Below are 14,669 nucleotides of genomic sequence, written 5' to 3' on the forward strand. Positions count from 1 at the left end.
CTGTTATGAGAAGAGAGATTTGAAGGAGAGTTGATGAGAGTTGACAATGCTGCGTGGTAGAGTTTCAAAAGTGTCTGCACAATTTTTTTGAGGAATTACAAAGCCGAAAACTATCCTGAAATAGTGGGTGACCTTCTTAAGTCTAACCAAGCATTGGAAACAGAATGATCACCTATAACGTGATAATGTTGTCTCCACTAATTTCGTGTCTTAGGGAAAGTAGCATTATGGAAAACACAGAGCCTATGGGTAAGAGGAATTTGGTTTGAATATCCTCCATTGTCACCCCCATTGACTTCCTGCAACCTGCCCTAACCTTCCTCTGATTAGTCTTAAAATTACCAAACATTTATAAGAAAGTCAAACAACACATTGAGAACCACATCCATAAACACGCTTATTGTACTTTACTTACTGCACTTCAGATGAACTGTTATGGCAGATGAGCTTGGTGTGGGAGAAGTGGGAGAGGTAGCAGGGTGTGCATTTTTTTATTCAGTCATTTACCTTTTGCAGTGGAACTGAGGGTCCCGCAAAGGTACAAAATGCCATATTTGGGCAGACTGCCACCAGCATTCGCATTATGTGCATTCTGCTCGTGTTATACAAACTTTTCGTGACTGATCAACAGAAAATTACGTCATACACGAATCATGTAATGAAAATACACCTAATGGACGATCATTCATTACTATCGAATGATGCCAACCACGATAAAGTTCTTTCATCCTCACTGTCTAGCCTTTACCTCTACGACCTGCCAATCCCTTCTCATTCAGCCAGAGTACTGTGTTACGCTGATGGCCTGCCAGTAGCTTCACATTCCCAAAATTCACCAGACAACTGGCCAGATCCATTAGAAAGCTATCAACATTCACGAAAGAAACAACATGGCTTAGATAAAACAGATGATTGTTTCACCAACTAAATCAACCATGGACTTAAACCGTTACATGTAAATAGTATATGATCAATAATTTTCTCGTTTTAAGTGTGTATTAAAAAAGAAAAAAGTACTGGAAACTATTTGAGGATTTTTTTTCTTATATTTTAAGCATTTTCTGTCGGACTTTATCTCTCCCCTCCCCCCCCCTTCCAGCATGTCAGTCCCTCTCTACGTGTCCCGTCACTTACTCAATGAAAGGAACGCGGTCCAGCAGCGTGGTGGCACCCTCAGGGTTGTCGAGGTCCGGGTTGTTCCTCATGGTCCAGACTATCTCCTGGGTCCAGGTGGTGCCGCATTTGGGGTACGTCATCACCACCACGTCACTCGACCGCCACTGACACACACAAGACATTAACATATTATCATATCACTCAGTTTTATACACATGAAAGGAGAATTTTTTTTTTTACATGTCACTTTTTGTGTGAGCTCTGGGTTTTATTTCCCAGTCAACTAATACACCTACTGTAAGTAAATACAGTGCATTTATAATCATTGTGCAAGACTGAAAACCCGTACTTGCGCTACATTATAACAAGATCCGTCGCCGAGGTTCCACCTATACACATGGTGACGTTACCATTGTGATGGAAACTGTTGTACTGTAAACCATTTGTTACGGCAGCCCAGCAAAATGGCCAGCAAAAACGACTGGGTAAGCTAACCCCATTTCTCCCAACCCCCTCACCACGGGTGCACACTAACCTGAAGGAGGAACCCCCTCAGCTCCTGCACGTGTACCCTTAGCAGCTTGTTCTTCATAAGGCACTTTTATTAATCACTGTGGTTCTATTCAACACTCGTTCTCATCCTGAACTACTCCTGGAAGATCATATCATTCCCATCATCTCTTTGTCGAGCTTATGTCCCTATTTCGGCCTCATTGCAGCCTGAACCCTTCCCTCTCTCTGCGCATGTTCTTTTCGTCTTCAGAACTAGCAAGGTGATTGCTTTTATTCTTTCCTATGGCTCTGTATAATCGTAGGTACACCTTCGGACAGAAATTCGTGATACAGTGAAATCTGCCACCAGAGGTCAGGTTAATCGCACATGTCTACCCCCCCTAACACCCCTTCCTTACCCCCACCAAAACACTGATTCGTTAGGCTGATGGATCGGAGATATGAAGCTTCGCTCACTCTCACGTCTTGCCGCATGTAATGTTACTTTCATTTATCTTACTAGTAGGTGTATTATCAAGTGCACAGATCCATCTTCATTTCCATGAGAAGTGATTATATCGGAGTATTAGCAGATTACAGTGCAATCACCCTAATTTATAGAGTTTGGCTTCCAAATATTTATCCAACGTGTCCTAAGCGATTGACTAAAATGCAAGTAACAGTTAAAAGTTATTTGGCCACATAAAGTCCTCTCCTGCCTTGTCATCAGGGCAGCCACATATGCACCCATCTACTTATCCATCTACCCACTCATCCCATCCAACACAACCCACCGATCTCATCCCGGCTACCCACCCAGCCCACCGATCCCTGCTATCCAGTCTGCTAACCCACGAATGCCATACACGAAGCTCACCCAGCTACGCCACTCAACACATTCACTCATTCACATCTCCACCCTGAACCCATCCAGCCACCCAACCCAACTACCCACTTAGATCATCCCGACCACGCAATCGTCTCAGCCACCCTGGCTACCAACTGTGCCCACTCACCCTGGCGACTCACTGTCCACACATCCCAGCAACCTATCTTGCCCACCGACCCCTACCACCCACCCTCTTCACTCACGAAATCCACCCATACTGCTCACCCAACAATGCCATCCACCTCATCCATCCACACAACCCTCCCACCTCTCCCTGAACACTCCCCACCCACCTCACCCTGCCCATCCACCCATCCTGTCCACCCATTCCTCCCACCGACCCACCCGCCCATCCTCATTCCCAACCACCGTTCTTACCCAACTCCATTGACTCCGCCACCCCATTCACCCATTTGAACCCGACTTACCCATCAAACTCATCTTATCCAAACCTAACTTACCGATCCCTCCCCGACCACCCACATATCCAGCCACCTGCCCATCCAGCCCACCAAACGCATCCACTCACTAACCCATTTACCCCTACAACCCACCCAAAACCACTCCACACACCACACCCAACAACTGCCCCACCCCCCCAGCATCATTACCTCTGTCCACCCACCCTGGCGATGCACCGAACTACCACACCCACCAACTCGCCTCACCAACTCCACCCACCCATCCAACTGACTCCTCACACACACACATACAGAGAGAGAGAGAGAGAGAGAGAGAGAGAGAGAGACTGACACAGTAAGTGCGCGTCCACACGTGTGCTCGAGCAAGTGCTGGCAACATGTAAGCAACACAGTAACGAACACGCTGTAAACATGTTTGGAACAGCAGCGTCCAGATCATGTTGGCAACATCATGATGAAGTCTCAGCTGCCTGGTATGGATACACTTATCCCATCGCCTCTTCTGCAGATGTTCGAAGCTGCACTGAAATAAGTTTGCATTCATCTGTCCAAATACTGCAACAAACATGTTCCTGAACATGTTGCCTGCTGTGTTGCCAATATACTGTATGTTCGAGAGCACTTGTGGACTCGCCCTAAGACAAACAAAACACGCATAAACACACACACACACACACACACACACACACACACACACACACACAGGGAGAGAGTAGTTCACAACAAATTCACTCACTAATCATCCTCCTAGTTGTTTATCCCCGAGGAAGATTGGCCCCACGTCTTACGAATTACTATTTGATGGCTGACTGTCTAATCACTGAACAGTATGAACAGCATGTATTATTGAAACTAGCATAGTTATGATGTTTAATATTTTACCAAAGTATTCGCTTATTAAAACTATTGCCAATTGGATTGCATATCATGGAATCCTAATGTAAATGCGTCCATAATATAGCTGAATTAATGCATCTGTCTGTTTATCTTCCACATTGTGCATGAGTAACAACTCCATCACTCCACTCGGTTAACTCGGTCAGAGGCCTCAACCATACCCATAAATGTCACTAATACCGTATATTACAATCCCTCTCACATGTTGCCTCCAATATCTGCATTATCTAAAGTATTTGATCTAAACAACCTGTAACACACTGCAAACCACAATATTCATCACTCACCTACCTTTTGACACCTGTTTATCCTCTCCACCGGTACTGATCCATATATAGAACCTTTCTCAGAGCACACAGGAGACCTATTCAATTATAATTTTTGCAGTACCATCAGTAACCTTTATTCTTACAGTCTTACACGTGTATTTCACAGACTTCTTTCACTCCACCGGTAATATCCAACCTTTCTGCAGTAAGATATTTAATTTATATCCCACTGATAGATTCTTCACTGCACTTCATCGTTTCTACATATATTTCTCGCCTACAGCTCTTGCCTTATTATTTGTTTTTATCCATTTAAGTAAGTATGGTTGTGGCTGAGAAGAGACGTGCATATGAAGTGTGGCTGCAGAGGAAGGATGAGATGTCATATGAAAGGTATAAGGAAAAGAGGAATAGAGAGAGAAGGGCTGTGCGTGATGCTAAAGTGGCAGCAGATGAGAGGTGGGGTAGGCGGCTGACGGAGAATGTTCAACAGAATAAGAAATTTTTTTGGAAGGAGGTGAAAAGGGTGCGAAAGGGAGAGTCTGGGAAGGAAGAACGAGTAAAAGCAGAGGATGGAAGGATATTAATTGAGATGGATGCAGTAAGGAAGAGATGGGCAGAGTATTTTGAAAGATTGTTAAATGTAGAGGAGGAAAGGGTTGCTGAGATTGTGGCGGATGAAAGGGTGCAAGGAATAAATGTGTTGGGAGAGTTAAATGATTCTTTGATCACGAAGGAGGAAGTGGAGAAGACAGTAAGGGAGATGAAAACAGGGAAAGCTGCAGGTATGGATGGGTGTGCTGTGGAATGCCTGAAGGGTGGTGGAGTGACTATTGTTGACTGGTTATTAAGATTGTTGAATGTGTGCTTTGAGAAAGGTATGGTGCCAATTGACTGGGCAAGTGCTTGTGTGGTCCCGTTATATAAAGGCAAGGGTGATAAGTATGAATGTACTAGCTTTAGGGGTATAAGTCTGTTGAGTGTTGTAGGTAAGGTGTATGGTAGAGTGTTAATTATGAGAGTTAGGGAGGGTACAGAGGGAGTGATTGGTGATGAGCAGTGTGGCTTTAGGAGAGGGAGGGGATGCGTTGATCAGGTGTTTGCTGTGAGACAAGTGTCTGAAAAGTATTTAGCGAAAGGCAAGGATGTGTTTTGGGCACTTATGGATTTAGAGAAAGCGTATGATAGAATTGATAGGGAGGCTTTGTGGACTGTTTTAAGATTGTATGAACTTGATGGTAGGTTACTAAAAGGGGTGAAAACTTTTTATGTAAATAGTGGAGCGTGTGTAAGAGTGGGAAATGCTGTGAGTGATTGCTTTCCCGTGAGAGTGGGGCTGCGACAGGGATGTGTGATGTCGCCTTGGTTGTTTAATATTTACATGGATGGTGTTGTAAGGGAGGTGAATGCAAGAGTTTTAGGTGGAGGTCTGATTCTGGTGAATGTTAATGGTGGAGAGTGGAATCTGAAGCAGCTGCTGTTTGCAGATGATACTGCACTGGTGACTGATTCAGAGGAGAGATTGAGACAGTTGGTAGAGGAGTTTGGAAGGGTGTGGGAAAGGAGGAAATTGAAAGAAAATGAGAATAAGAGTAAAGTGATGAAGTGTACGAGGATGATAGATGGTTGAGGGATGAATATAGTTTTGAATGGTGAGTTGCTTGAGGAGGTAGATTATTTTAAATATCTAGGGTCACATGTTGCTGTAGATGGAAGAATAGATGCAGAAGTGAAGTTTAGAATAAATGAGGTAGGAAAGGTGCTGGGAGGAATGAAAAAAGTGTTTAAATGTCGTTCGCTTAGAATGGATGTAAAAAGAAGGCTGTATGAGGGTGTTGTGGTACCGACTGCGTTATATGGGGCTGAAACATGGAATATGGGTGTAGCAGAGAGGAAAAGTTTGAATGTAATGGAGATGAGGTATCTGAGGAGTATATGTGGAGTGACGCGTATGGATCAGGTGCGAAATGATGAAGTGCGAAGGAGAACTGGAGTTGTTCGGGAGATGGCTGGTAGAGTTGAGCAGAGGGTGTTGCAATGGTTTGGGCATATGGAGAGAATGGCTAATGAGCGATTGGTGAAAAAGATATCTAGATCTGATGTGAGAGGTGTAAGGCTGAGAGGAAGACCACGAATAGGATGCATGGACAGTGTGAAGAGAGCGCTGGATGCGAGAGGGATGTCTGTTGAGCAAGGAAGAGTGGTTGTGCGTGACAAAAATAAATGAAGAGAAATTGTGAATGAATAAGTGACGACGCAACCCTGAGGGGATATTCTCCCGCTGGTCTGATCAGCTAGTCAGGTCAGGTGCGGGTAAGGGGATGGGTCTGTTATGATGTGGCAGGGGTAAACCAGTTCTGCTGTCGGGCCCTGGTGCGGATATCACTGATTGCATTGCGCAGTTGACCCTTGTGCGGTGTGATGCGGTGAGGATCTGTCCGTTCTCCCCTTTGGGGCTAAGATGCGAATGAATGTGTTTGAATGGATGAGTAAATGGGGAGTGTGTCGTCCTGTCTCGGCTACCTCCCTTTCCTTGGGGGAAGCAGCCTAGGTATATAGATAGATAGATAGATCCATTTAACATAATTCTTCACTTCCACAAGAGAAATATTCTTGAACAACATAATCCTTCTTTGTGCAACTTGTAACTAAGTATGTTCACCAGTCATCACACACACACAGACACACACACACACACACACACACACACACACACATATGCAAAGAATCTTATGGAGAAAGAGGAGTTCAAAAATGTATGGATAAAAAGATGCCTAACACAAGAGGAACTGGAATTACTGAAAGAGAAGAAGGAGGAAGCAAAAACAAAAAATAAGGGAAGATCAGAGGAGGAGAAGAACACATTTTTTTTTACAAAGCAATAGGATTGCAGGTACGAAAGTGGTACATAAACAGGAGGGAATAAAAAGGAGGGAGGTAGTAGAACCAAATCATGACAAGTATATAAACAAGATGATTAAGTTGATGTACTCAAATGTGGACAGAATGGTAACTAAATTATTAGAGATGAATGATTATGTCAGAGAAAATGAACCACATATAATATGCCTAACTGAAACAAAATTAACACCAAGGATATCGAATGACATCCTAAACTTAGAGGAATACAATATATGGAGAAGAGATAGAAACTTAACCCGTCACATCCCGAGGTTTTCCGCACCTCCGACATCCCCCAGTCCCGAAGTATTTTCGATTTTTTTTTTTTTTTTGGCTAAAACCTTCGCTTTTTGTGAGAAACATCGAAAATTCATAGAGAAATCACTCACCTGAGGTTTAAAGTGCCCAATCCAGGTAGGAGTTCCTCCTTACCTGAGTGGGTTTTCTAACATGCTGGCACCAAAGAAAACGAGTTCTATGGGAGGGTAACTATTTTATCCACTCATAAACGGTATTTATTTATTTACTTGGTACGAATGTATATGTAGTATGACAGTATATTGGTTTTCAAGCAGTAATAAAGGCATTATAAGCATTGTTTCACTCACTAACTAATCACCATACCTGACCTATTTTTGCCACACTACCTGATCATTATTTCTGGCTGTTTCTTCTTCTAATGCTATGTAAACATTGTCCTCCACATTGTCATCGATTGGGGAATCACTCTGGCCCTGAATAACTTTACTAGCCAGGTCACTGGTAACAGGTCCTTTGCCAAGACAATGTCGTGAGGGGGGGAGGGGGGAGGTTATGCAGTGTAAGGCATTGTCCCTGCTTGGTATCTTGTACAGGAATAGAGGAAGGTGTCCCGTGTATACATACGAAAAATCACGTGCGAAAATTGAAAATTGTGCAAATTAGGGACCTTGCAATTGGACGACGTACTGGTACGTCGCTGGGACTGGCAAATGCAAATCGTTGCAACGTACCCATACGTCGACGGGATGGGGCGGGTTAAAAAAAGGAGGAAGAATTATAATAGTAACTAAGAAAAATCTGAAAGTCAAAGAATTAGAATTAGATATACCCTCACAAGTAGAACTGATTGCAGTAGAGATAAATACATCTGAAGGGAAAGTAATTGTAGCCAATTTGTACATGCCACCCAGATCAAACACATGGGAAAGAGACAAATATGAGGACTTGGCGAAGAGTACAGTTCAGAGTTTAAGAGCATTACTACATAAAATGGAAATAAATCGAAAAGAACTATACTAACTGGAGATTTTAATAGAAATATAAAATGGAATACTCTAGATATAATAAGCCAAGAAAGCTGTTGGGACGAAAAGCTCCTGGATCTTGTGCAAGAGTTTTTCCTAACGCAACATGTAAGGGAAAGCACCAGAAAAAGAGGACTCGATGTACCCTCAATGCTAGATCTCATATTTACTAGGCAAGAAAACGATATTGACAATTTAATATACCACCCTCCATTCAGCAAAAGCGACCATGCAGTACTAAATTGGCAATTTCAGGATTGCATATGACATAGATAACAGCAATGGAAGTTACAAAAAGAGCCTAAACTATAAAAAGGGAAAGTATCATGACCTAAAGAAGTACTTCTTAGAAATTGCTTGGGAAAAGGAGTTTAGAGGACAAGATTTAAATGCTATATATGAAAAATTCTGTGAACTTTATGAAATAGGAGTCCAGAAGTACATCCCACAGCACAAAGAAGCAGAAAAGATAAGAAAGAAATGGTTCAATACAGAATGTAAACAATAAAAAAAAAAAAGAGAGAGATTTGCTGTGGAATAGACACAGAAGACACAATAGTGAAAGGGCATATAATAATTACAAACAGGCAAGAAACGATTATACAAGAATAAGGAGGGCAGCCCAAAAATAGTTTGAGGAGGATATAATAAATAAAAGTAGTGATCAACCAAAGCTATTTTACAGCTACATCAGAAGCAAAACCAAAGTAAAAGATACAATACAATCCATTACGGACGATAGAATCACCTAAACACAAGAGAAGGATATTTGTGAAGCACTAAACAAGAATTTCTAATCAGTTTTTACAGAGGAAAAAAATTTTGAGAGGGATTATGTGGAACATGCATGCCCACACATACTACCAGATATACAAATATCAGAAAAAGAAATACAGGAGGAGCTAAGTAAATTAGACAAAGGAAAAGCAAATGGTCCTGATGAAATTTCATGTTGGGTGCTACGTGAATGTGCAAAGGAGTTAAGTAAACCATTATTTTTAATTTTCAAGATATCCTTGAGTCAAGGTAAACTACCTGATATTTGGAAGAAAGCAAACATTGTTCCCTTATTCAAGAAAGGGAATAGACAAAATCCACTTAACTACCTACCAGTATCACTAACCAGTGTTGTAAGCAAGGTATTAGAAAAGCTTATAAGAAAAGCTTGGGTAAATCACATAGAGAAACACAATATGATAACAGAAAGACACTTTGGTTTCAGAAAAGGAAAATCATGTGTTACTAATCTGTTGAGCTACTATGACAGAGTAACAGACACATTACAGGAAAGAGAAGGATGGGTGGACAGTATCTGTTTAGATTTCAAGAGAGCCTTTGGCACAGTACCGCACCAAAGACTTTTATGGAAACTGTACCATCAAGGAGGAATTCGAGGCAAACTGTATTGTTGGATGCAAGATTTTCTCATGAAAAGAGAAATGAGAACAGTACTAAGGGGAAATTACACATCATGGAAAGAAGTGACTAGTGGAGTACCACAGGGCTCAGTGCTGGCACCAATCATGTTTTAAGTGTATATAAATGATATAGACAGTAACACTGGAAATGAAAGCTATCTAAATATGTTTGCAGATGATGCAAAAATACAAAGGAGAATTACTAACACAGACTCTTGTAAAGAGCTACAAGAAGAATTAAATAAACTTCATGAATGGAGTAATACATGGCAAATAGAATTCAATGTGTACAAGTGTCATGTAATCAAGTTTGGTAAAAGTGGAAAAAGACCTGATTAGGATTATACATTAGGAAATATAACCCTACACACATCAGAAAGAGAGAAGGACCTAGGTGTTATTGTCAATAACAGACTATCTCCGGCTGACCACATCAGTGAGAAGGTACGGAACTGCTTGCCAATATGAGAATAGCGTTTACATACATAAATGAAGACATGCTAAGAAAGATAATAAAATCATTCATCAGACCAACCCTGGAGTATGCATCAGTAGTCTGGAGTCCTTATCTCAAAAAACACATAGACAAGATCGAAAAAGTTCAAAGGGCCGCTACAAGATGGGTACCAAACTTAAGGGATCTAAGCTACGAAGAAAGACTAAATAAACTGAATCTACCAACACTACAGAAGAGAAGGAAAAGATGTGACATGATTATGCTATATAAATGCATATCAGGGAAGGAGAAAATACACATAAATATTACTTAACCTATGGGGAAGCATCAGCAAGAGGACACTGCAAAAAACTGCATAAGAAGAGAGGTGGTAAAGACGTAAGGAAATTTAGTTTCCCAAATATAGCAATTGATCAGTGGAATGCACTACCGAATGAAATAGTGTGTGCCAAAACAATTCACAAATTTAAGGATGTGTACGATAAATATGGTTTAAGACACGGGACAGTACGAGCTTGACTCATTCCTGTAAAGATACAATTAGGTAAGAACAATTAGGTAAGAATACACACACACACACACACACACACACACACACACACACACACACTAAGCCAACTTCTGCCAGGTTTTGCCTGCAATCTTCTCTGTTTCATCTCTTCACCTCCTGTCTGACCTTTTTCTGCCACGCTTGCAATCTCTTGGAGTCTTTTTTTATTAATGCGAGGAAGAAGGAACAAAAGGCAGCTAGCCCGCAGTAATTGTTCCTTCCAAGAGAAAAACAAAATACAAGAGAGAGAGAAATTCAAGATCCGATCATTTTGAGATGCCTGGACACACTGCGTTTGAAAGACTGGAGATCATAGGAAGCAGGAAATAAAGACAGAGGGAGACAGTTCCAGAGTTGACCTGTTACATAAATGAAGGACTGGGAGTAACGGTTACCTCTTGCATTAGAAAGTTGGACAGAAAAGGGATGAGAGTTTGCTACTAGACGGGTGCTACGCGCCCGTCGTAGAGGTGGAGGAATGCATGCAGACAGTTCAGAGGAGCAGTGACCATTGAAGTAACGATAGAAAAGAGATAAAGATGCAACAGTGCGACGAAGAGACAGAGGTTGAAAGGAGTCAGTAAGAGGAGGAGAGTTAATGAGACGAAAAGTCTTTGATTCCACCCTATTGAGAACAGCTGTATATGGGGAGCCTCCCCACACATGAGAGCTGTACTCCAAACAGAGGCGGATAAAACCCCTGTATAGAGTCAACAATTGTGCAGGGGTAAAGAAGGAACGGAGTCGGCTTAGCACACCTAATCTCTTAGAAGCAGTCACCCTCTTGTTCTATCAGTTACCTCTGCTCACCTCCATTTCTGTTCTTTTATAAGTTGTATAATGTCTTTTATCTCACCCAAGTTGATCTCTTCCTGTCTCTCAAAGATATTCCCAACATTGACCTTTCCATTGATCACTGACAATGGATTAGTTGGTTTTCCATAGATTTTGTTAGTTTCCAGGTATAGCCGGGATTATACATTCGTTATATACTTTTCGTTTCATACAGATTGGTAAGATACTGTTCATGATGCCTCCATATTTACCGAAAGCTTTCCATCCAGCTGTAATGCGTCTTTTTATTTCACTATCGTGGTTTTTCGTTAGTTTTAGTATTTGCCGTCAAGTAACTGTACTCCTCAACATCTTCAAGAGTTTCTTCATTTATTTTGATGATGCTCTTTTGTGCATTTGGATTAAACATAAGTTTAACTCTGGTTTATCTTTAGCTCTACTTTGAGACTTTCTCTAATTAGGTCATTTAACATTTGTTGCAATGTCTATGCTGTTGTTGAGATTAGGACAATGTCATCTGCAAATCTTAAATGGTGTAAGTTTTCTCCATCACTGTTTACTCTTTGTTCTCGCAATCTAGCTTTATGAAAATACTTTCAAGGCATGTTGTAAATAATTCTGGTGAAAAAGTATCTCCCTGACACACACCTTTATCAGTCTTAAATTTTTCCTAGTCTGTGTAGTTTATCTGTAGCAGTTCCCTCTTGATATACTGTATGTTTTCGAACAGTTTACAGTGTTCTCGTTAATTCCTTGTTCCCGCAATGAATTCATAATTGTTCTGTGCTGCACTGAGTCGAAGGCCTTATCGTAATCAACAAAGCTAAGCACAGATGTTTATTATATTCTCAGTTTTCTCAGTTATCTAATTCATTGTGTGTAAACGATCAGTAACTGAATACATGCTTCGGAATCCTGCCTGCTGACGAGGATGGTATTCTTCCATTGTGGTTGTTATTCTGTTCGTAAGGACTTTAGTGAAGAGTTTGTATATAACTGATAATAAGCTAATAGATTGACAGTTGCTAAGATACTTTGAATCATCTTTCATGCAAACAAAATAACTACTGCATTGTACCATGTTTGGAGGATTTTCTTTTAGATTTTACACTGAATAAATAAGTGGTCAAGCCTGTTTTGTACTTCTACTTCTGCATCCGACAGTAAATCTGCTACTATTCTATATTCTCCAGGGGCCTTCCCTCTTTTCAGACTTTTAAGAGATATGTTTACTTCGTCTGGTGTTACCTCTCGTATTTCACTAACATCAATTGAACGTTAGCTACCGATACTTTTGTCTTTGACGCATAAAGTTCTTTGTAAAATTCTTCAACTCTCTTGTCTCTGCATTTAATGACTTCATCATTTTTGTCTTTCAGTGATATAATTTGCTGTCTTCCTAGTGCCATTTTGCTTCGGACCTGTTTCAGACATTTTCCTTTTTTGATGGCTCCTTTGATGTGGTCCAAGTTTTTCCTTCTTTCTTTCTTTCTTCTTCTTCTTCTTCTTCTCTCTCTCTCTCTCTCTCTCTCTCTCTCTCTCTCTCTCTCTCTCTCTCTCTCTCTCTCTAGTCGATAAGTTTATTTAATGTCTCTCTGTTTCATCTTTCTTTCTTTTACCTTCATCTTTCTGCTTTTCATGAGTTAGAGGGTCAGTTTTGAATATTGTTGTCTTTTGTTGTATTAGCTTTCCCTCCAACCCCCGCTGATTCTTTCAACACTTATGTTAGTCAATCACTGAACTCATCAGTATCACACTCAGCATAACTTAAACCAGAAATTTGTACATTACCGGTACTTCTAACTGAAAGGCTGTTTTATTTTCTCTTACATTTATTGGGAAAGTCTTTTTATTTTCATCAGCTTTCGTTCACATCTGAAATTCAGTCTGGCTGTGCAACCTGCTCTATGGTCACTTCCTACAAGTACTTTGTTTCTCCATTTGGACTTCTCCAGGTTCATTTCCTTCCTGTTCCTTTATGGAAGAATGTGTTAATGATTCTCATGTTATACGAGGTGCTACCCAAAAGTTCCAGTAATTTGAACAGAGGGAGCCAACCGTTTGCAGTTTTGCCTTTTGCCATTAGGAGGAGTCAGCAGCACCTCTTGTGCATTAGAGTGTCTGTGAGCGGAGGTGTTGTTGAGCTATACTTACTATTGTAACGTGCTGTGTAGGTGGTTTGGCGGTTTTTTCAATGGCGGACCAATGGTGCAGTAGTGTCAAGTCGATGTTGATCGTTTTCTTCGATATTCAAGGGATTGTTCACAAGGAAATCGACCCACTGGTCAGTCTGTCAGCAGAAAGTTTTATTGTGAAGTTTTGCAGCGTCTGAGGGAGGACATCTGCCGCCAACGTCCAGAACAGTGGAAGAACAAGGAGTGAGTCCTGCATCATGACAACGCCCCCGCCCACACATCAGTTGTTGTCCGGCAGTTCCTGGCTTCCGCTAACACGGTAGTCATTCCCCACCCACCCTATTCACCTGAACTTGCCCCCTGCGACTTTTTCCTGTTTCCCAAGCTGAAATTACGACTGAAAGGGCGTCAATTTGACTCTATTTAGGAGATCCAGACAGAATCGCAGGAGGTACTCAAGACTATCACGCCTGAAGCCTTCAGGTGATGCATGGAATCGTGAAAAAAAAAAAGCTGGGACCGCTGAATACATGCCCAAGGGGACTACTTAGAAGGCGACATTGAGATCTAGGAGGTAAGGTAACTTATTTTCCTACAATATTAAAATTGCTGGAACTTTTGGGTGGCACCTCGTGTATTTCAGCAAAATTTACCACCATTTCACCTCTGTCATTCCTCTATCATACATCGAATTTTCGTATACACGCTTCTCCACTTTTCGATTTGCCAACATCGCATTGAAGTCTCCCACAAGTATAGTATGTCTGGTCGTTTCTTCTTCCATAGTGTGAGAGATGTCGTCATAGAATATTTCTAATTCTTCATCTGAACTTTGAGAAGTGGGTGCATATACTTGTATTACTTTCATTGAATATCTTTTGCACAACGAGCAACAGTGCTGCCAGATGCTCTGGTTCAAATTTCACCAGATCTGAGGGGCAAAGTTCCCCATACTGAAAAGAAATTACCCATTTTGTTACTTTCGTTTGTAATTAATATTTTTATGTTACGAGTTATAGCCGTAGTTAGCGTTTTTATACAT

The 14,669-nt window shown here is 41.2% G+C and overlaps 1 protein-coding gene across 1 annotated transcript in view; it reads right to left on the reverse strand.

The window, feature by feature from the left end:
- The window catches only part of LOC145412384 (luciferin sulfotransferase-like), a 363,650-nt gene extending 361,942 nt beyond the window's left edge, over nucleotides 1-1,708 (reverse strand). Inside the window, exons 1-2 of the mRNA XM_080282273.1 lie at nucleotides 1,652-1,708; nucleotides 1,135-1,280 (exon numbers count right to left, since the gene is read on the reverse strand). Of these exons, the coding sequence (XP_080138399.1) occupies nucleotides 1,135-1,280; nucleotides 1,652-1,708 (203 nt within the window). The remainder of the gene's footprint in view (nucleotides 1-1,134; nucleotides 1,281-1,651) is intronic.
- Nucleotides 1,709-14,669: the final 12,961 nt, after the last annotated feature.

Source organism: Coenobita brevimanus, chromosome 93, assembly GCF_032717465.1.
Source record: "Coenobita brevimanus isolate Jiangsu-jjx chromosome 93, ASM3271746v2, whole genome shotgun sequence".
Lineage (NCBI taxonomy): Eukaryota > Metazoa > Arthropoda > Malacostraca > Decapoda > Coenobitidae > Coenobita > Coenobita brevimanus.